Source organism: Penaeus chinensis, chromosome 14, assembly GCF_019202785.1.
Source record: "Penaeus chinensis breed Huanghai No. 1 chromosome 14, ASM1920278v2, whole genome shotgun sequence".
NCBI classification, from domain to species: domain Eukaryota; kingdom Metazoa; phylum Arthropoda; class Malacostraca; order Decapoda; family Penaeidae; genus Penaeus; species Penaeus chinensis.
In genome coordinates, this window is record NC_061832.1 from 13,946,108 (window position 1) to 13,969,064 (window position 22,957).

The 22,957-nt window shown below is 43.8% G+C and overlaps 1 protein-coding gene across 4 annotated transcripts in view; it reads right to left on the reverse strand.

The window, feature by feature from the left end:
- LOC125032093 (1-phosphatidylinositol 4,5-bisphosphate phosphodiesterase epsilon-1-like) overlaps positions 1-12,596 on the reverse strand; it is a 32,298-nt gene extending 19,702 nt beyond the window's left edge. For 3 of the 4 annotated variants that reach the window (XM_047623082.1, XM_047623080.1, XM_047623081.1), the window contains exons 1-3: positions 3,307-3,434; positions 2,536-2,783; positions 228-373 (exon numbers count right to left, since the gene is read on the reverse strand). In XM_047623082.1, the coding sequence (XP_047479038.1) occupies positions 228-373; positions 2,536-2,751 (362 nt within the window). In that variant the 5' untranslated portion in view covers positions 2,752-2,783; positions 3,307-3,434. Of the gene's footprint in view, positions 1-227; positions 374-2,535; positions 2,784-3,306; positions 3,497-10,886; positions 11,007-12,431 lie in introns of those variants that run through there. The other variant, XM_047623083.1, reaches the window with a different exon arrangement.
- Positions 12,597-22,957: the final 10,361 nt, after the last annotated feature.

Below are 22,957 nucleotides of genomic sequence, written 5' to 3' on the forward strand. Positions count from 1 at the left end.
TTTTTGCATAAACATGTATTTTATAATATGCAAGCATTGTGTGCGTGTGCGTGTGTGCGTGTATGTGCGTGTTTATACGTGCGTGTGCGTTTGCGTGTGTGTGTACGTGTGCGTGTACGTGCGTGTGTGTATGTGTCCGTGTCCGTGTACGTGTACATGTCCGTGTCCGTGTCCGTATGCGAATGGGTGTCCATGCACAAAGGCAGCGCCATGGCCCGCGTCCTTACTTGAGGCCCGTGAGGATCTCCATGGCCCCGTTGAAGTTGGCCATGTTCCAGCAGGCGAGGGCCACGCGCAGGATGCAGGACAGCACGGCCTTCCTGTCCTCGTGGGTGGGCTGGGACACGATCACGTGGGTTATCCAGGAGGACACCTGCGGGAGACGAGGCGTGAGGAGGGAGGGGAAAGGAGGAGGAGGAGGGGGAGGGAGGGAGGGAGGGAGGGAGGGAGGGAGGGAGGGAGGGAGGGAGGCGGAGGAGGAGGGGGAGGGAGGGAGGGAAGGAGGGAAGGAATAAAGGAAGGAGGGAGGGAGGGAGGGAAGGAGGAAGACGACGAGGACAAGCCGAAGGGAGGAAAGGGGGGAAGAAAGGCAGGAAGTATGGAGTGGAAGGAAGAACGGCCATGAGGAAGGAAGGAGAGATAGACGGAATTAAGAAAATAATGAAATGACGAATAAGGTGAAAATAAAAAAACAACAACAATGAAAGCTCATTAAAAAAGAACAACGAAGAGAAGAAGAAAAGTAAGAAAAGCAAAAAAGATAAAAAAAAAAAAAAAAAAAGAAAGAAAGAGAATGAGAAAAAACGAAATAAAACAAAAAAAAAAAAACAAAAAAAAAAAAGGTCGAAAGTTAATCAAATGGCGGCATCTCCTCGACATCCGTGACGTCACAAGATGCACCTCCTCGCGCACTTCAACAAGATTTAAAAAACTCGTCTGGGATATGGGAAGCGATTTCATTCTTAAAAAAAAAAAGATAAAAAAAAAGTAAAAAGTAAAAAAAGAAATGACGTAAGGATAAGCTCGTGTTTACTTGACGCGCCGCGGATTGTTGAGATTTCCGAGCGTTCCTTTTGGCGGGAAAAGATGGCCGCCATTAAGGCCTTCGCTGCCATTTATTTATCTTTGTTTATTCTTCTTTAATCATGTCTTCTGATAATACGACTCTTTATTTTAATGAAGCCTCTGTTACATAGTTATATATTATACATATGTATATCAAAATCAATCTATTTATTTATCTATCTATCTATCTGTCTACTGAAACTGGGTCTTCTACTATAATACAATTATTTATATCTTTTACCGCATGATATGTTATTATAAGTAGTTTTTCTTGTTGAGTGACCTATTACTGATAATATTTTACATTGTGTCATCTATTATTATAAACAGTTTAAATTGCGTCACTCTAACTATCTCATTTTTATCTTTATATCAAAGGGTATATCTAACTGATCTTTTCTAGTTAGTGAACAAACATCTAAAAAAAAAAAAAACGCTTCTGTGTTTCTGTTTCATAGGATTCGCGCACAAAACAAAATAATAATAATAATAATAATAATAATAATAATAATAATTATAATAAAAAAAAAAAATAATACACACACACAAACACACATACACACACTTTTTTTGGCGTAACTATTGCAAGGACGGTATTCCGGGAATAGCCCCAAAACAAACAAATAAACAAATACAAAATAACGTTTGTGATCTTATGAAACATACGAATAACGAAAAAAAAACAAAAAAACTTACATATTCGGGTGAAAAAAAGTTTCACGACGCCATTTTTTTCTTTCTTTTTAATAACAATGGAATCGATTTATATCAAGCATAAAATAAATGCAAACAATAACAAAATAACAAAATTTATCGATGATAATGAAGTTGCACACTCTATAATTGTACAGTAAAAGGTGCTTTTGAACAATTTCGTGCATTTGTACGATTAAATATGATGCTCTTTAAACCCTACATCAAGCAAAAATCTAAATAGACAGAAATAGACTTTATTTTTTTTTCGTTTATAAAATAATATATTTCAAATTGTGAATAGTGAGCTGTTGGCGAGATTAATAATGAAAATTAATTAGTGATACATACTAATGAGGTGAATCCTAGTTAGTAGTGAAAGAATTTGCAAAGGCACAACAGAGTGAATTCAAGAACACAAATGTAGATAAAGAAGGTTTACAAAGAAGTGTGGAAAGAAACATATGTATAGAGAAATGCACAAAGAAATTATATGAAGATCGGCATATATGGGAATAGGCATTTAAAGAAATAAGTATATATATGCATATAAAGAGAGACAGATATAAATATAAATATATATATATATATGTATATATATATATATATATATATATATATACAAACATACACACAAAGGATCTGATGTATAAAGCAATAGCTATAAGAAGAAACACCTGTATGCAGAAACAATCAAACAAACAAATAAATAAATGAATAGCCCCTACATCTGTCAACAAGGGAGAGCGAGGCTCGTTGAGGGCAGACTGTACTAACCTCCTGGAACCTCTTGGTGAGGTGGGCCACGGAGGGCGTCGCCGGCAGGTTGTCCGCATGAGGGCGAGGTCGGAGGTCGCTGGTGACATGCCGCACGTAGGCGATGGGCGGCACGCGGTAGTACAGCTCGTACTCGACCTCCGTCAGCTGTAGCGCCACCTCCTCGGGGAAATGGAGGAGCTTCTGTAGGCGCTCCAGCTCGGCGGAGTAGAGCATCCCCAGGCAAGCTCCACGGCGCACGAGCTCACCTACACGCGAGGGAAGGGAAAAGGAGACTGTATTCGGGAACATCAAGAGCATCCGGCGCGAGTGCGAGGGCGAGTGCGAGCGAGGAGCGCGGAACGGCGGGGATGGATTGCCTTACGGAGTTCTTCAACATTTACAGGAGAGTTTATTTAATGAGGCGCGTAAGCTGAGACTCCGGATCAGGCTACGTCCGCGGATGGGAGCGCCTCCGGCCTCTGCGCTCGCCCGCCGCTCTTCCCTTTGGTGCGCCGCGGCCTCCCTCCCGCGCGCTGTGAGGCCACGGAGATTCCCTCTCTCTCTCGTGTGCGCTGTGGCCAAGGCACTGATTTCTCCTATGCAGTCTGGCCAAAGAACTTTCCTCCCCCATGCCTTGTGGCTAAAGTACTTCCATAATAAGAAAAAACTACCCCTCTGGCCTAATGGCTAAGGAACTCAACCATCCTATGCACCTGGCCACAGAAAAGAAAAGAGAAAAAAAAAGTTTCCTACCAACATGAAAACAAAAACAAACAAACGCGAACTCACCTCCTCTGTGCGTGACGGCGTGGCCCTGCTGTGGCCCCGTGATCTGCAGCGGGTCCTCACTCTGCAAGATGGCCCAGAGCGCGCGGCCCAAGTCGGTGAGACTCGTGCTGGAACCGACGCTGAAGGTCCATTTCGTTCCGCGGAACTCCAGCACCAGGCGGTCATGGGAACGCCCGCCGCCCGTGCGCCACTGCGGGAGGAACGGAGGAACGTCAGCCGGTATAAAAAGAGAGGTTCAATTGCGATGGAAAGGTTATATACACATATGCTACAGGTGGCGGACGCTGAAGGCGGGTCGAAGGAAAAAGGTTCAGTTTAGGGTCAGTTGAAGCTCCTCACACCGGGTTCGAATCTTGTCTTGTAGTGTTTTAAGCCTACTCGATATCAGGGCACGTGGCTCTGCTGTCGGGAATGGCGATTTCATCTGATTTTTTTTTTTACAAAATTTCTGTTGATTTCTCTTGAAAAAAAAGGATGGTAAACAAACCGGAACTAGTGATTCCATCGCATTTAATCCGGTTATTTATTCTTTATTAATTCATTACTACTACTATTTTTTTTTTTTTTTTTTACAATATCTGGAACATCTTACACTGCCTTCAACTTGCATATCACTAAAACGACGTTCGTATATATACTACAAAAGGAGAAAGTTTTTACATATCAATATCATTAGTTCACACGTTATTTTAGTGCATAAGATCTTGCAGTATCAGATGAAAGTTACATAAATTAATAGTTTGTAAAATAACCAGGTTGAACCAGCAATTTTGATTTTAATTGTCATCCCATAATTACTAATCCGCGTATGCTAATTTTAGAACCACATCAAAAGATATTTCACATCTCGACCATAAGATAAAATAAATCAAAGAATCCTATTGTATTTACGTGTAAAAGAAAGAAAAAAAGAAAAAGAAAGAAAGAAAAATTATATATATATAAAATTCCCGCCGATGCCATTCCATCTACCTACCTACCAACCGTCCTTCTAACCAACCAACCGACTTACCGACTTACCTACCAACCAACACTCCTCCCAAATACAATAACCAACCACAACACAGCCCAGAACCCCCTAACCCCACCCCCCCACCCCCCACCCCCCACCCCCATCCCAAAGAATAACGAGGTGCGAATAGCGTCTCCTATTCGCACCCCGGTCCCGTTACGACCCCGGCCGGGATGCGCGCTCAAGACCTCGGCCGTTCGAGGCAATAAGTCGGATCGTTTCGAAGCCTTGTTTTCCATATTTTTCTATATTTTAAATTCAACCAGGAAGAGATTTCGTGCTGGTCATCACAGTTCAAACCCCCCAAAAAAGTCTCACGAGTTTATGACATTTCAGTTAATCACCCAACGATTTTTTTTATCCTCCCCCCCTTAAGGATCAATAGATGATTTTTTCCTTCTTAGTCTCTTGATTAATAACGAAAATAAATAAATAAATAAATAAATGAAATGACGCCCCTGGAATTCTTCCCACAACGAAGAATTTCATGCCATCTGCCTCCATCTCGCCGCTTTGAATGACCTAGCCCAGAGTTCATTCACTTCCTCAATATTGTTTGTTTATCCTTTTATTCTATTCTAACTTATTCCACAACATCTATTTACGAGTAGATCTTTTTTTCTTCTGAACCTTTGAAGAATGTTATGAATAATTATAAGGATGTTTACCTCTTCTCACCCCATGTTATCGAGTTGATGATGTCATAAACAGGTTGGTGATGACTGATGACTGACAGGTAGGTGATGACTGGGGTTGACAGATAGTGATGACTAACAGGAAGGTGATGATTATGGTTGACAGGTAGCTAATGACTGATGATTGACAGGTTGATGACAGTAATAACCTAAACTACAAAGATGTCACACAAACTGCCGTCCGACCAACTACCATCAACCACTCAGGTGAATATTTACCTTCGAGAAAAAAAAGGAAAACAGAAAGAAAAAAAAAGAGAGAGAGAAAAGAAAGAACGAAATATAAAAGAAAGGCAGAAAAAAATACTCAGCTACTTTCTTGACGGAGAGAAACCAAACACAACTCCATGAAAACGAAATCAGAGAGCTGATTACTCGAAAAAAAAGAAAAAAAGAAAAAAAAATGGCGGACAACCATGAGGTAACAACCACATCTGTTTCTTCCTTTTTTTTCCAAACTATTGCGCAAGAGAGAAAGCGTCAACAGAGTCCGTGGGCCGCGGTTTTTTCCCCAAGGGCGCAAAGAGGGGAGACTCTTATCCAAGGGTCTTTGTCTCTATTCCTGCTCGTCACTGTTATTTTACTCCATTTTGCTCGTATTTAAGTTGAAAGTCAAGAGCTTCGAGGCGATAAGAGTTGCCACGCGAGAGATGGCAGACCGAACGCATGCTCTCTCGCCCGGTTGCACGGAATCTTGCTGAGTGTTGCACGGAGTTTGCGAGGTCCTGGGAGGTCGGGTATACAAAAAGGTATAAGGCGTGTCTAAGAGGAGGAGGAGGAAGAGGAGGAGGAGGAGGAGGAGGAGGAGGAGGAAGAAGAGAAGGAGGAGGAGGAGGAAGAGAAGAAGAAGGAGAGGGAGGAGGAGGAGGAAGAGAAGGAGGAGGAGGAGGAAGAGAAGAAGAAGGAGAGGGAGGAGGAGGAGGAGGAAGATAAGGAGGAGGAGGAGGAAGAGAAGAAGAAGGAGAGGGAGGAGGAGGAGGAGGAGGAGGAGGAAGAGAAGAAGGAGAGGGAGGAGGAGGAGTAGGAAGATAAGAAAGAGGAGGAGGAAGAGAAGAAGGAGAGGGAGGAGGAGGAGGAGGAGGAAGAGAAGAAGGAGAGGGAGGAGGAAGAGTAGGAAGATAAGAAGGAGGAGGAGGAAGAGGTAGTACCAAAGAAGCAACACCGTAGTTCTCTCGATATGATTAAAAAAAAAAAAAAATCTCTCTGGCCGGATAACAGAGCTGCGGAAAATCACTACATACATATTAAAATAAACATTTTTTTTTTCTTCCAATGACTAAGCCCGACTGCTGTTCGCTACTGCCCCTCGCTCCTGCGGTGACTCCTGTCTCTGAATTCCATTACTGAAACCCCCAGTGTGCGAGTCGTTAACGGAGGGGGTCGCTATAACGAAGTAGACCGAAATAACGAAGAGGCGTTATATGAAATGGGGGTTAACGGGAAGACTTAAATACGGGAGGGTGAAATTGGGACGGGCAAGTTACGTCAAGTTCTTTGGGAGTGTAGTTCTACCGGTGTTGAAAAGTATTCTCTCATTTTCTATTTCTCTTTCTCTCTCTCCTCAACCCACTCACTCTCATTTTCTCTCTCTACTCTCTGTCTCTGTCTCTGTCTCTCTCTCTCTCTCCTCTCTCTCTCTCTCTCTCTCTCTCTCTCTCTCTCTCTCTCTCTCTCTCTCTCTCTCTCTCTCTCTTTCTCTCTCCCTCTTCTCTCTATACTTCCCTCTTCTCTCTCTTCTCTCTCTCTACTCTTTCTTTCTTTCTTTCTTTCTTTCTTTCTTTCTTTCTTTCTTTCTCTCTCTCTATCTACTCTTTCTCTCTCTCCCCACTTCTCTGCTGACCGCACGGAAGTCTAATATCATGGAAATCATAGAACTTCTGACCAAGACAACAGAGTACTGTACCATATGACTGTACAACTGCATTAGAGTACTGTGCTCCGGTGCCGCCACGCGCCAACGTAAATGACAATATACACGCTTTCGTTTCCAAGAGTTTCATACTAATGGGGTTATCCTGTTGTAGGGGTTGACGTGGTAATGAATATACAGGAGGTGTAACAGGTGGAGAGGAGAGTGTGTGGTGGATGGGAGGAAGGAAGGGAGGGAGGGAGGGTGAAGGAGGGTGTAGGGGAATGATTGAGCGCGAGGGAGGGAGGGAGGGAGGGAGGGAGGGAGGGAGGGAGGGAGGGAGGGAGGGAGGGAGGGAGGGAGGGAGGGAGAGAGGGAGAGAGGGAGGGAGGGAGGGAGGGAGGGAGGGAGGGAGGGAGAGAGAGAGAGAGAGAGAGAGAGAGAGAGAGAGAGAGAGAGAGAGAGAGAGAGAGAGAGATCAAAATCGAGAGAAAGAGAAAGAGAGAGAGAGAGATCAAAATCGAGAGACAGAGAAAGAGAAACAGACCGACATCAAGAGAGAGAAAGAGAGAGACAGATCGAAATCGAGAGAGCGAGCGCGAGGCGAGAGGCCGGACGCCCAGGTCAGGCCGGCGGGCAGGGCGGCGCGGAGGGCGGCCGTACAGTGCCAAGAGGGGAGGAACATGAAGGTAGGGGACAGTTTAACGGCGGTGTTAATGAGGCAGCGGCCCTCAGCGTGAGGGGATCACTCCTTCTCGGGATCAATACAACGCAACGCAACCTCACACATGTCCTACTGCTGTACAACTCCTCCTCCTCTTCCTCTTCCCCCTCCCCCTCCTCATGCACGACCACCAGCCCCTTCTTCCTTCTTCCCTCCCTCCCTCCCTCCTTCATCCTCGCTCTTTCTTCTTCTTCTCCCTCCTCCTCACCTCCTAGTTCGTCCCCCTCATACATGCCCGCAAGTCCCTTCCCCCTTCTTCTCTCCCTCCCTCCTTCTGACTCCTCCTTCTTCTTCTTCTCCTTTCTCTTCTTCCTCCTCGTCCTCCTCCTTCCCCCCCTCAGCGCTGAATGGGAGAGGTTGAGGAGGAAGAAAGTGGTTTACAAACCCGGCAGAATTTCCCTTGACGAGACGAAACCTTAGGGGGAATATGGTCTAGGTTTTTACGTCGATGGTCTCGAGACCGTGGTTGGCGAGAGAGATAGATAGAGGGAGATGGAAAAGAGAAACAAAAAGAGAAAGAGAAAAGAGAAAGAGAGAGGGGGAGAGGGAGAAGGAGGGAGAGGGAGAGGTAGAGGGAGAGAGGGAGAGAGGGGGAGAGAGAGAGAGAGAGAGAGAGAGAGAGAGAGAGAGAAAGAGAGAGAGAGAGAGAGAGAGAGAGAGAGAGAGAGAGAGAGAGAGAGAGAGAGAGAGAGAGAGAGAGAGAGAGAGAGAGAGAGAGAGAGAGAGAGAGAGAGGGGAAAAGAGAGAGATTGATAGATAGATAGATAGATAGATAGATAGAGAGAACGAGAAGAGAGAGAGAGAGAGAGAGAGAGAGAGAATGGGAAAGAGAAGGGAGGAAAGAGAGAGAGAAAGAAAAAAAGAGCCAGGCAGAGACAGAGAAAGAAAGACACATCCAGACATCCAGACAGAAAAAAAAACGTATAAAAGAAAAACAAGAAAATTCCCTACCTCCCTCTCCTCCCTTCACCCTCTCTCCCTTTCCTTCTCCCACTCACCTTTTCTCCCTCTCTCCCTCTCGCCCTCTCCCTCTCCTTCTCCACCAAAACCAGCGGCTTCTCTCTCCCACTCCGTCTGCGCCAGAACGAGCTATGGCTACCTCGTTACTCTCCTCCTCCTCCGCTCTCCCCCTCTCTTTCTCCATCGCCAATCTGCTCCCCCTTCCCCTTCCCCTTCCCCTTCCCCTCCCCCTCCCCCTCCCCTCCCGCTGGAGAGACGCTTAACGAGAGCCTTTATGCCGCAGCGTCTCAGTTACAGCCCCGAACCGCGAAACACTCCATCATCTTTCCAAATTTTTCCTTCCAAGGGGCTCTTTTGCGAGTGTGATTCGCGCCATTTTCGACGTATTAAAAGGGTCTTTTTATCTCTGAGCTTTCGCGTGCGTAAATCCCTTCCTTTCGTCTTCAGGAAAATGCGCGTTTGAGTTACGTAAGGGGAAGCGTCCGGGGTCCCAAGTTGCGGGTCCATATATGAGTTACGTGAGGAAGAGGGGACAGCTAAGTTCCAACACAAAGTTAGATTCATATAGGGCCTACTTAGGGATAATTTGGTCCCTAACTTAAACAAGGAAAAGGGGATACAAGTTCCTAACTTATTAAAGGAAAAGGACAAGTTCCAACACAAAGTTAGATTCCTATATGGCCTACTTAGGGATAACTTGGTCCCTAACTTATACAAGGGAAAGGCGATACAAGTTCCTAACTTATTAAAGGAGAACCTACACCCGGGCACACAAGTCCCTAACTTACACAAGGAAAAGGACACCCAAGACCCCCTCCCCCCCCCCCCCAAAAAAAAAGAAGCTGACTCATCCTTCCCACACGAAAAGGGAGGTGGGGGGAGAAGGAGGGGGTTACGAAAGAGTGAAAACGGGACAGAGAAAGAGAGTGGGGGGGGGGGGGGCGGGAGAAGAAAAGAAATGAAGAGAGAGAGTAAAACAAAAGTAAAACAAATAAGAAAAGAAAGGGAAAGGAGAGGGAATGGAGGGTAGAAGAGGGGGGAAAGGAGCACCCACGACCCCCCCCATCCCCCCATCCCCCACCCCCCCACCAGTCAACCCCGAAGAGGCGCCGAGGCAGACGCTGTTGTGACGCCAGCCCGGGACCATCAGCTGGCGCCAGAGAGCCATCTGCTACGGATATTTTTACTACGCTTAACGAGAGAGACATTACGTGCTTGGTTCGTGTGGGAGACCTTTTTTTTTTATCTATCTTTTTATCTATTCTTATTTATTATTATTATTTTTTTTCTAGAACTGGGCAAAAGGAGGACGCTGTGTTATGAATAGTGATGGCGATTGGATTTTTTTTTTTTTTTTGAGAAGTGGAGTGGGAGGGAAGGAGGGAGGGAGGGAGGGAGGGAGATGGATAGAGGGAGGGAAGGAAGGAGGGAGGGAGGGCGGGAGGGAGGGAGGGATGGAGGGAGATGGATAAAGGGAGGGAGGGAGATGGAGGGAGGGAGAGAGGGAGATGGATAGAGGGAGGGAAGGAGGGAGGGAGGGCGGGAGGGAGGGAGGGATGGAGGGAGATGGATAAAGGGAGGGAGGGAGATGGAGGGAGGGAGGGAGGGAGGGAGGGAGTGAGGTAGGGAGATGGATAGAGGGAAGGAGGGGTGGGGGTAGGGGAGGGATGAGGGAGGGATGAGGGTGGGGGAGGGAGGGAGGGAGGGAGGGAGGGAGGGAGGGAGGGAGGGAGGGAGAGAGAGAGAGAGAAGGAGAGGGAAGGAGGGTGGGAGAAGGAAAGGGAGAGAGGTTGAAGGAGAGGGAGGAAGAAGGAAAGGGAGGAGAGGGGGGAAAAAATAGGAGGAAGGTAGTGAGAGAGAAAACGATCAATAAGAAACGCCAAAAAAAAACAAGAAAAAAAAAAAAAACGCCTGGCCTTCTTACCTGGATTAGATTCTGTGCTGTGCTTTGCTGAGAAAACAACAACAACAATAACAACAACAACAACAACGACAATAATACAAATCGTTAATAAAAAACGAAGAAAACGCTCAAAAAAAAGAAACGAAGTAATTCCCCCTTGCCTGGCGAGAAAGAAAAAAGGCAACAATAAACGCTAAACGCTAAACGAAAAACAAAAAAGCAAAAACAAAATAACATTGGTTCTTTACCTGGACCAGATCCTGCGTGTGCCGTGCTTAGGCATGATTATCAATAAAAAACAAACACGAAGGAAACTTTACAAAAAAAAAAAAAAAAAATAGAATAAATAAAAAAAAATCAATATATATATATAAAACGAAAAACAAAAAACAAAAACAACTCAAATACTTAAAAAAAACGAAGGAATTCCCACTGACCTGGATCAGATCCTGCGTGTGCTGTGCTTTGGCGAGAATCTTGGTCTTGGTGTCGAGGAGGACGATCGTGTTGGCACCGATGCCCAGCAGACGGGATGCCTGTGCAGGATACCCAAGGGCCTGGTTACATTGGTGGGCATAGGGTGGTGTCCATACAGTTCATATAATGGGAGAAAGAGAGAGAGAGAGAGACAATAAAAATATGTTGCACACAAGTCAATTTTTTATATCATAGGAGAGACAAATAGAGAGAGAGAGAGAGAGAGAGAGAGAGAGAGAGAGAGAGAGAGAGAGAGAGGAGAGAGAGAGAGAGAGAGAGAGAGAGAGAGAGAGAGAGAGGGAGAGAGAGAGAATGAGAGAGAGAGAGAGAGAGAGAGAGAGAGAGAGAGAGAGAGAGAGAGAGAGAGAGAGGAGAGAGAGAGAGAGAGAGAGAGAGAGAGAGAGAAGAGAGAGAGAGAGAGAGAGAGAGAGAGAGAGAGAGAGAGAGAGAGAGAGAGAGAGAGAGAGAGAGAGAGAGAGAGAGAGAGAGAGAGAGAGAGAGAGAGAGAGAGAGAATGAGAGAGAAAGAGAGAGACAGAGAGAGACAGAGACAGACAGAGAGAGAGAGAGACAAAGAGAGAGAGAGAGAGAGACAAAGAGAGACAAAGAGAGACAGAGAGAGAGAGACAAAGAGAAAGAGAGAGAGACAGACAGGGAGAAAGAGAGACAAAGAATGAGAGATAGAGAAAGAAAGAAAGAAAGAAAGAAAGAAAGAAAGAAAGAGAGAAAGAGAGAAAGACAAAAAGAGAATATAAATCTCTAACACAAAAGTCAAAACTCATTCTTTATTGACGATATTTCACAACGACGATGAGGGTCGTTGGTGAACACTAAGATCCTCGTATCATGAAAGAAAGAAAGAAAGAAAAAAGAAAAAGAAAGAAAGAAAAAAAAAAAAAAAAAAAAGCAAAAGTACATAAAAAATCAGAGCAAAATAACTGCAGCTAAACAAGTTTTCCTCTAAAGCAAAATGAGGACGAGAAGCTAAAGAGAAGAAGACGGAGAAGACAAAGAGGAAGAAGAAGAAAAAGAAGAATAAAATAAAATAAAATACATGAAAATAGGAAAATAATAACAAATACAAAAAATAAAAAAATAAGGGAGGAGTGGAGAAGACGAAGAAAAAGAGGAAAATAAGATAAAATAAAATAAATGAATAAGTGAAAAGAATAAGAAAAAAAAAAGAATAAGAAAAGAAAAACTGAAAAAAACAAGAACAAAGAAAAAAAGAGAAAAAGAAAAAGAAGAAAATAAAATAAAATAAAAGAAAAGAGGGGAAAAGAATAAGAAAGAAAAGAATAAGAAAAGAAAAACTGAAAAAAACAAGAACAAAGAAAAAAAAGATAAAAAAATAAAAAAAATATAAGAAAAACAAAACAAAACAAAAAAAAAGAAAAGAAAAAGAAATAAAGAAAAAAAAAGATAAAAACCCAGAAAAAAAGACCAAAGAACAAAAAAAGCGAACAAGGAAAAGAAGAGAACACAAGACCACATCCAAACACCCACCTTCTTTTTGGTCTTCCCCCGCAGGAGCTCCTTCACCTGATGCAGGTGGCACGCGAAGGCAGGCAGGCGGCGCACGGTCTGGATGTAGAGCTTCTTGAGCGCCACCTCGGAGTCATAGAGCGGCGTGTGGAAGAGCTTCCGTTTTTGCTCCTGGCGAAGGGGAGAAATAAGGAAGGAAGGTTAGAGCTGCAGGAGATCAGTGTAGGCCGATTTGAGTACGAGGGACGTGTGGAACTAAGGATGGTCGTGGTGGTTAAAAAAATGAAAATATATAATATCCAGTTGAATTACAAAGACGAGAGAGAGAGAGAGAGAATGAAAAGAGAGAGAGAGAGAGAGAGAGAGAGAGAGAGAGAGAGAGAGAGAGAGAGAGAGAGAGAGAGAGAGAGAGAGAGAGAAATCCAACTAAATCCTGAAGTAAAGAGGTTCGCGCTTAACACGCGGATGTCACAACATTTCTCGTCTCGGCATCAATTACAGCGAGAAAATCACCCTCCTCCCTTCCTCCCTCCTCCTTCCCTCTTCCCTCTCCTCCCTCCTACCCTCTTTCCCTCTCCCCTCACCTTCTCCCCTCCCTTCCCCCTCCTTCCCTCCCTCTTCCCCTTCCCCCCCACCTTCCCCCCTCCCCATTCCCTTCCCCTCACCTTCTCCCCTCCCTCCCTCCCTCTTCCCCTTCCCCCCACCCCGCCTCCCCCTCTCCTTCTCCCCCCCCTCCCCCCTCACATCATACCCGTTTTAAAAAGCAAGGCAGCCAATTTTGTCCATTATGAGGCATTACATCATAAATAATCCATTTGCGTATATGAAAACCGACGATGGCAATGATGATGAATAGTGATGATGACAATAACGGCAAATAATGGCAAGATTGGCAATGCTGTTACTACCATTACTGTTAAAACTACTTATGCAATCGCTGATAACTACGGCAACAACAATGTTAATCATGGCAATAATCGCCAGCCTACCATCACCATAATTACATAATTTGAGTGATATTAATAATCGCTACTGTAGCACTACTACTAGGATTAGTAGCAGTTGAAAAATAACAATAATTGATAACGGCAAAACCGGTAATATTAAGTCATGGTGATAATAATAAAAACAATTATAGTTTATCCGAGAATCGACACTGGCGGCTCATACATTGGTAACACTGTTCTGTGGATTTTGTTTCTTCTTTTTTTTAATAATTATATTCAATTCTATTGATTAAATTCCGTTTTTTCATGCCAGGCACTGATGAACTTGGAAATCGAGGGAACCGAGTTGAAATTCACAGCCACAGTTGACAAAATTCTTGTCAAATGTGTCTTGATTTCTGTTTATGACACAAAAATGTCGCTTGTTAGGTTGTTTTCGAAGCTTCATTCGCGGTAAATGACTCCTTTTAAGTGACTACACATGTAAAAAAACAACAAAATATTGTGTATTTCTCCGGCAAGAGCAACAAATATCCTAATACTAATCAACGTAAAATAACGCTAGTATTTTCCCTCCATTTCTGTGTGAAGCATAGATGTGACGTTTTGAATTTTCTCCAAAAGAAGGGATAACTATATGCTTCGAGTCCAGGATCGAAACAAAAACAAAACAAAACTAAACAAAAAGAAAAACAACACGTTTAGTAAGAGAATCAAAAGCGAGAGAGAAACTTGTCACATGATACAGAAAACAGGCGACAATATGTTTCTTTTTTTTGGAGGGAACCTCGAAACTTCATTGAGCCTTAGCCAATATCTACGGACTTTGCTCGAAACTTTTCACTAAGTGCTTCGAACAGCTGTCGCCGTCTTTACATTTCCCGAACAAATATTCTTGTCTGTCCAAACACACGCGTACACAGATACAGCTTCAGTCTTCTTTTTCTGTTTGTCTTTCGCTTTCTCTGTAAGTTTGCCAGCCTGTTTGTCTGTTTGTCTCTCTCCCTCCTCTCAATATCTCTCCCCTCCCTCTCCTCTCTCTCTCTCTCTCTCTCTCTCTCTCTCTCTTTCTCTCTCTATCTCCGCCCCTCCTCCCCTCTCTCTCTCCGTCCCTCCCCCTCTCTCTCTATTTCTCTCCCCCCCTCCCCTCTCCCTCTTTCTCCCTTCTCCTCCCCCTCTCTCTCTCTCACCTCTAAATATTCCGGAAAACCCCCACAAAATTCGCGGTCTTTCTTTCCCGGAGGAACAGCCCCCAACGCGCCGGTCAATAACCCCGATCTTCCGCCGCGAGTGAGACGTCAAAAGTCGAAATCCCCGAGAAATGTGCTTATTTTCATTCCCTTCTCCCCTCCTTCCTTCCCTCCCTCCTTTGGCCTTCCTTCTCATCTTCCTCCTTCCCTCCCCCTCCTACTTCCATCCTCCCCCCCCCCTCGGCTCTCCAAGAAGACGAAATAGGGCGCGGAATCTAACGAGAGAATCATGTGGCGTTTAGCTTTGGGCGAAACTTATCGATTTGTCTGCGGAGAAAACACGCCGTCGGGATGGGGGAAGATGATGGGGGATGGGGAGAGGGAAGGGGCGGTTGGGGAATAGGGAGGGGAAGGGGAGAGGGGAAAGCGGAGAGGGGAAGGAGCGATTAGGGAATAGCGAGAGGGAAGGGGAGAGGGGGAAGAGGACAGGGAAGGGGCGATTGGGGAGGGGGAGGGGGAAGGAGTAGGGGGAAATGTGGAATAGGGAGGAAGAAGGGGTGCTTTCGGAGGCGGAATAGGGATGGGGAAGGTTGAAGGGGAAAAGGGGGAGGGGAAGGGGAAGGGGGAGGGGGAGGGGGGAGGGGGAAGGGGGGGATTGTGCAGCCGCGCGAGAGCCTCGGCGCCGATGTTTTTGGGGCGAATCATGGTTCCCTTTCATCTTCGCTTTTTGACTTATTCGTTTATACATTCACGTTTTACTTATATATCTACCTACTTCTTAATTCATATTATCATTATAATCATTATTATTATTATCATTATTATCATTATTATCATCATTATTGTTATCATTATCTTTTTAGAGACGATGAACAGAGATTCATTTCGTAGGATTTTTTTTTTTTTTTATTAATTTGTCTTTTTTTTTGCGACGATGGTAGAGTTGCGATTTTTTTTTTCTTTTTCTTATCTTGTTTTTTTCACGTCTTTTTTTTCGCAATGATAAGTGTTGCGAGTCAAGACTTTAATTAATTGTATCTTTTTTTTTCCCTTCTTTTTTCCTATTTCGCGACGATTGATAGTGTTGCAAATAAATACTAATTTCAATTTTATTTGATTTAACTCGCGCCGTCTCAAAAAAAAGGAAGAAAAGAAGAAAAGAAGAAGAATAAAATAAAATAAAAGAAAAGAAGAAGAAAAAGAAGAAAAGAAAAGAAGAAGAAGAAGAAAAGAAAAGGAGAAGAAGAAAAAAAAAAGAAGAAGAAAAAAAGAGTTATTCGTTTAATCGCCAATTTTCGTGTCGCTAATATTCTTGTTTTACGCTTTTTGCATATCTATTTTTTTTCGCGAATATCCATTTAATTTTCTTTTCGCGCCGATGTTGTAAATATCTATCTATTTATATTTTCGCGGCAATGGCAGTGCTGCCAAAAAAACAGTCAGCAAAGTTATCCATCCATCTATCAGTCTATCTATCTCTATCTATTTATCTATCTATCTCTCTATAAATATATTTTCTAATTTCTTCTTCGTGCTGATTGCCATTCTTTAAATAGTCATCGGATTTCATTTAATTCCGTCATTAGCGAATCCAAAATCATATGTAATTCTAAAACATTCTACATCTAACTCTTTCGTTATTTCGTTGTGTCCTCCTTCTCTGCGACAACGCCAAGCTAATTCCAACGAGGAGAATTTACTTGAAAAAACGTAGTAAAAGCATTTATTTCTGGCATTCTCTATTTCCTTTTTACTCTCTGTCTACATGTCCGCACACACAGACCCACGACACATACAGAAGCACACACACGCACGCACGCACGCACGTACGCACACACACACACCACATACAGAAATATGCACACAAATACAGTTAGACACATTTACTCACACACACATAAATACAAACGCACGCACATAGACAGACACACAGACACACACATACACATACACACACCAGATATAGCAATACACACACAAATACAGTTACACACATTTACTCACACACACACACACACACACACACACACACACACCCCACATACAGAAATACGCACACACATACAGATACACACATTTACTCACACAATCACACAAACACACACACACACACACACACACACACACACACACACACGCACACACACGCACACACACACACACACACACCCCACATACAGAAATACGCACACAAATACAGATACACACATTAACTCTCTCTCTCTCTCTCTCTCTCTCTCTCTCTCTCTCTCTCTCTCACACACACACACACACACACACACACTGCAAACGAGACCAAGATCTGCAATGGCACAGAGTTTCCAGAGCACATCTCAGTACGACCTTGGAGGCAAGGGAGGGCGACAGCGAGATACGTACATACATATACATGTACGTACACATACAGCTACACACACATATATACAGACATATACACATACATGTATTTATGTATGTATGTATATACATATATGTATGTATATGTTGTGTGTATGCATATATATATACACAAACATACGAACACACACACACACACACACACACACACACACACACACACACACACACACACACACAAATCATCTTTCTTATAAAAAGGAACAAAAAAAAAAAAAAAAAAAAAAAAACACAACAAACGAAGAGACAAAAAATAAATAATAATAATATTGCATTCGTGATCACGAAACCCTCGACTCTCTTTTATTCTTTTATTTCTTTATTGAGAGAGAGTAAGAACATAAAAAAAAAAAAAAAGATTGATTTTATGTGCATTAATAGCATAAATAATTTCTTTATGAGGAGAGAAAGAAAGAAAGAACGAAAAAAATGGATTTTACGAACTGACTAAAACAGCGTAAATATATATTTTTTTATCGTTGAGAGAGAGAGGAAAAAATGGATTTTACAAACTGAATAACATGCAATCAATATATTTCTCTACTGAAAGAAAAAAGAAAAAGAAAGAAAAATATTTCACAAACTGAATAAAATAAAATGAACACCATACAAACAACGATAATAAAAGAACGAATCATATTTCCTTTTCCATTAATCTAATTCGCTTGAGATCTTTGACAAGACGAATGCTCGCTGCAAATCAATCAGCTGATGTTGATGGGTTTCGTGCGAGCGATATTTGTGCTTGAGGAAAATCGTTCTTATCAGCAGCAACATATATTTAATAATTAATTTCTCATTGCTTGTACAAACAGACGCGGTCGCACTCATACATTATATACATACATCCAGACACAAACTCTTGCTTATCCCGAGCACGATGTCCGCCATTTTGTATTTTTTTTCAGAGAGAACTTTGATCCCGAGAACCAAGAAAGACCATTCGCCACTCTGCTCATTATAACAAGCATTTATATCGTTATAGACTCTGAATATAATTGATTGAGGTAATAAATTAAACTACATACTGCAATAACTCTTATCTACATCCCGATAATATAATACACTTAAACATTTAACTCGGTGGCCCATAGGTTTTTTGTCATTGTATCAGCTGTGAGGCCGTGCGGAGCCATTTGAATTTTCGAATAGAAAATTTCCGTGATTGTGTAAGGAACGGATCGAATAACAGCTGACAATAAATCAAAACGGGCCTCCAGCGTCTACTTGTTATGATTAATGTGTGGTTATCTTCATCTGTATTTCACTCAGCAAATGTGTCTCTGACTCCCCACGAAAGACGGCCATTTGTTTTTGTCTCCGACTCGGCCGATATTTGAAGACGGGTGTGGAAGTGTCCCCCGTTTTTAAAAAGCTGGAATACATATTTACACAAATTTGAAGATAATTCTACATCGAATATGATGAGAAAAACTTGGAAAACTCATTTGATTTATAGCCAAACGTGCTCTACATTTTTACGGATATTTTCTATACTGCCTTCTGCTTATTTTTTCCTATATTGAAAATCATACCGCACTGGAAAAAAAAAGCTTGGAGGTCCCTTTTGATTTATTGCCAAACGTTATTTGAGCTCTCTCTTACATCATTCATATTTTATAAAAAAATACAAATATCGCCGCCCGCCTTTACAGCTGATGCAAAGACAACAAACTTATATATGCCACGTCACATTAACACACACTAAATGCGTAACATTACCTTCAAAATACAAGTAAGATTCATTCCAATGTCTACCTTACCATATCATTACAACATATCACCAAGATAGGATCATTAACGATATAAGTGTTTTCTCTCATGAACGGCGTGACCTTCGAGCTGTGGCAGCCGCGCACATCGTACACAAATTCACAAAGAACAGTCATAGATCTTCCGTGAAACCGCCTCTGGCTCTCCCCGACAGCGCTCCCGAAATTTATCCCCGACGGAAGAACCCCGACTCTACGGACAAGGCAAGTGGAACCCCGACTCTACGGACAAGGCAAGTGGAACCCGACTAATCTCTGGACGCAACAAAAAGCCCATTGGAACCCCGACTTAGCTCCGGACGGACAAGGCAAGTGGAACCCCAACTTAACTCTGGACGGAGGAAGCCAAAAGGATCCCCGACTTCACTCTGGACGGAAGAAGCCCAATGGATCCCGACTTAACTAGCTAAGTTCAGAGCGGCCACTTCCCCGAAACCGGATCTCTTACACTCTTACACTACACCCTTACACCCTTACGCATCCTAGAGTTTCTTCTCCTTTATATTTAGATTTTTCTTCCTTTCTTTTCCTTTTTATTTTTCCCTTTTTTCTTTTTATTTTTCATATGCTTTTTTTTTCTCATTTTCTTCATTTTCTTCTTCACTTAGCTAAAGATTGGAGGACGAGAGAGAAAACTATATATTTCTTTATCAGTATAGTTTTCTATGTAAAGTCTCAAAAAAAAAAAAAAAAAAAAAAATACACGATAATTAATAACAACGAATATCAAGATATTCATTCTCATTCGTAACTTTTTTTTTCCTACATCTGTAACGATGAACTGAAGAATAATATAACCTATCATTATTTTTTAACGGATTCTTGATAATAGCTCATCAATTCCACACGAGCAACCGAATATTAATCTTTAAGAAGGAAAAGAGACATTTAATCGTATGCCAAATGAACTCATTCGCTTAACACAGGGACACTGCGCCACGCTCGCCAGCTCAACAAATCTCGGCGATGTCTGCACCAACACACGCGGAAATTCTCACTCTCTCTCTTTCTCCCATTCTCTCTTTCTTTCTCTTTCTCTGTCTGTTGGTATCTCCCTCTTTCTCCCTCCCTCTCTATCTCTATCTCTACTTTCTCTCTCCTTTCTCTATTTTTCTTTCTTTCTTTCTTTCCTCTCTCTCTTTCTCCCCTCCTCTCTCACTTTCACTTTCTCTTTCTCTTTCTCTCTCTCTCCTCTCTCCCTCTCTCTCTCCTCTCTCCCTCTCTCTCTCCTCTCTCCCTCCCTCCCCCCCCCCCTCTCTCTCTCTCTCTCTCTCTCTCTCTCTCTCTCTCTCTCTCTCTCTCTCTCTCTCTCTCTCTCTCTCTCTCTCTCTCTCTCTCTCTCTCTCTCTCTCTCTCTCTCTCTCTCTCTCTCTCTCTCTCTCTCTCTCTCTCTCTCTCTCTCTCTCTCTCTCTCTCTCTCTCTCTCTCTCTCTCTCTCTCTCTCTCTCTCTCTCTCGCGCTCTCCCTCTCTCTCTCTCTCTCTCTCTCTCTCTCTCTCTCTCTCTCTCTCTCTCTCTCTCTCTCTCTCTCTCTCTCTCTCTCTCTCTCTCACGCTCTCTCTCTCGCTCTCTCTCTCTCTCTATATATATATATATATATATATATATATATACATATACACATTATATATATATATATATATATATATATATATATATATATATAAATAATTCTCTCTCTCTCTCTGTATATTTCTTTCTTTCTCTTTCTCTCTCTCTCTCTCTCTCTCTGTATATTTCTCTTTCTCTCTCTATATATATCTGTATTCTCTCACCCCCCCTCTCTCTCTCTCTCTCTCTCTCTCTCTCTCTCTCTCTCTCTCTCTCTCTCTCTCTCTCTCTCTCTCTCTCTCTCTCTCTCTCTCTCTCTCTCTCTCGCTCTCTCTCTCTCTCGCTCTCTCTCTCTCTCTCTATATATATATACATATACATATTATATATATATATATATATATATATATATATATATATAAATATATAACTCTCTCTCTCTCTGTATATTTCTCTCTCTCTCTCTCTCTCTCTCTCTCTCTCTCTCTCTCTCTCTCTCTCTCTCTCTCTCTCTCTCTCTCTCTCTCTCTCTCTCTGTATATTTCTCTTTCTCTCTCTATATATATCTGTATTCTCTCACCCCATTTTATCTCTCTCTCTCTCTCTCTCTCTCTCTCTCTATATATATATATATATATTCTCTCTCTCTCTCTCTCTCTCTCTATATATATATATATATATATATATATGTATATATATATATATTCTCTCTCTTGCTCTCGCTCTCGCTCTCGCTCTCTCTCTCTCTCTCTCTCATACACACAAAACACACACTCCCTCTTCCCCCGAGGCCACTAAGAACAGGACTCCCTACTTATCTGCGCTCCGCCCTATGTCTTCCAAGTCCTCGGGAAAGGCGAATCTCTGTGCAATTTCCCTTCAGCACGAGAGCGAGACAGAGGAGGGCACTTCAAGCCTCGAAAAATGAGAATGATCATAAACGGCCCACGAATCCTCCGGCGACACCTGTTGGAGTACTACTTGATATATACAAATCTTTCATTATTTTATATCCCCTTTCAGCACAGCAACAATCCATTTTATTATTTTTCTTCGTTTTTCTCTCATTGAAAGAATTACTGGGATGTTCTATACGATCTCCAACCTTCGCTCACTTTACAGCCAAACGCCATATTTTTTTTTCTTCTTCTTCTTCTTGGGTTCACTAACAATAAGCGGACAAAGGATTCGGACAAGTGGCAAAAGTTACGTGTGCAGGATCAACTCATAACATATATTCTCTCGGTCCTTAAGACTGTCATTCATGCACTTACGTTCTCAAACCGGCAAGAAACGAAACGAAACGAAAGAAACAAACAAAGAAAGAGAGAGAGAGAGAAAAAAAAAAGAGCACAAGAGGATCGAATGGTTCTGTTCTTGTTTACACATCCGTATGATTCCAGTAACGCGAAACGTTTATGATTCCCCGCGTCTGGAGCCACGCCACACGACGCCAAACCCCTGCGTCTCCGTCAGCCACTACCGCGAGAGGAACCCGAGCGCGTGGCTATCCCAGCAGCGCCCTGCACAGAGCCACAGCCTAGCACCGACATGCACCGCGAGGGCCCGCGCCCGACTCACGCTCGCGCGGGCCACACAGCCCGGGGAGAACGCCATGGCGCCGGCGGCCTGGGCGATCGGCGACTACGAGCACAGCGGCGGCGGCGAAGTCATCACTGACGCCCCTTGGCCGCGGACGCCTCTAAATACCGCGTCCGGCGCACGCTCACTGCGGCGGCGCCCCTTCTGCGGCGGAACCATCTGGAACGAGCGGCGCCATTGGCCAGGTCGCAGGAGACGCAACAGGTGGCGGCACGATGGTCGTTGTCCCTGCGCGCCCAGGGGAAGGGGGGAGGAGGGGGAGGGGATGGGGAGGGGAGGGGGAGGGGAGAGAGGAAGGGGAGAGGGGAAGGGAGACGAAGGGGAGAGAGGAAGGGGAGAGGAAGCGGAGAGAGGAAGGAGAGAGAAAGGGAGACGAAGGGGAGAGAGGAAGAGAGAGAGGAAGGGAGACGAAGGGGAGAGAGGAAGAGAGAGAGGAAGGGAGACGAAGGGGAGAGAGGAAGGGAGATGAAAGGAGGAGAGAAAGGGAGAAAGGAAGAGAAGAGAGAAGGAGAGAAAGGAAAGGGGAGAGGAAGGGGGAGAGGAAGGGGGAGAGGAAGGGAGAGGGGAAGGGAGAGAGAAGAAGGAAGAGAGAAAGGGGAGAGAAGAAGGGGAGCGAAGAAGGGAAGAGAGGAGGGGATGGAGGAAGGGAGAGGAGGGAGAGAGAGGGAAGGAGACGAAGGGGAGACAGGAAGGGAGGGAGGAAGGGGAGAGAGGAAGGAGAGAGAGAGAGGAAGGAGAGAGAGAGGGGAAGGAGAGAGAGAGGGGAAGGGAAGAGAGGAAGGAGAGAGAGAGAGAGGAAGGGAGAGAGAGAGAGGAAGGGAGAGAGGAAGGAGAGAGAGAGAGGAAGGGAGAGAGAAAGGGGAGAGAGGAAGGAGAGAGAGAGGGGAAGGGTACAGAGGAAGGAGAGACAGAGAGAGGAAGGGAGAGAGAGAGAGGAAGGGAGAGAGGAAGGAGAGAGAGAGAGGAAGGGAGAGAGAGAGGAAGAGAGAGAGAAAGGGGAGAGAGGAAAGGAGAGAAAAGGGAAAGAGGAAGGAGAGAGAGAGAGGAAGGGAGAGAAGAAGGGGAGGAAAGTAGAGAGAGATTTTTTTC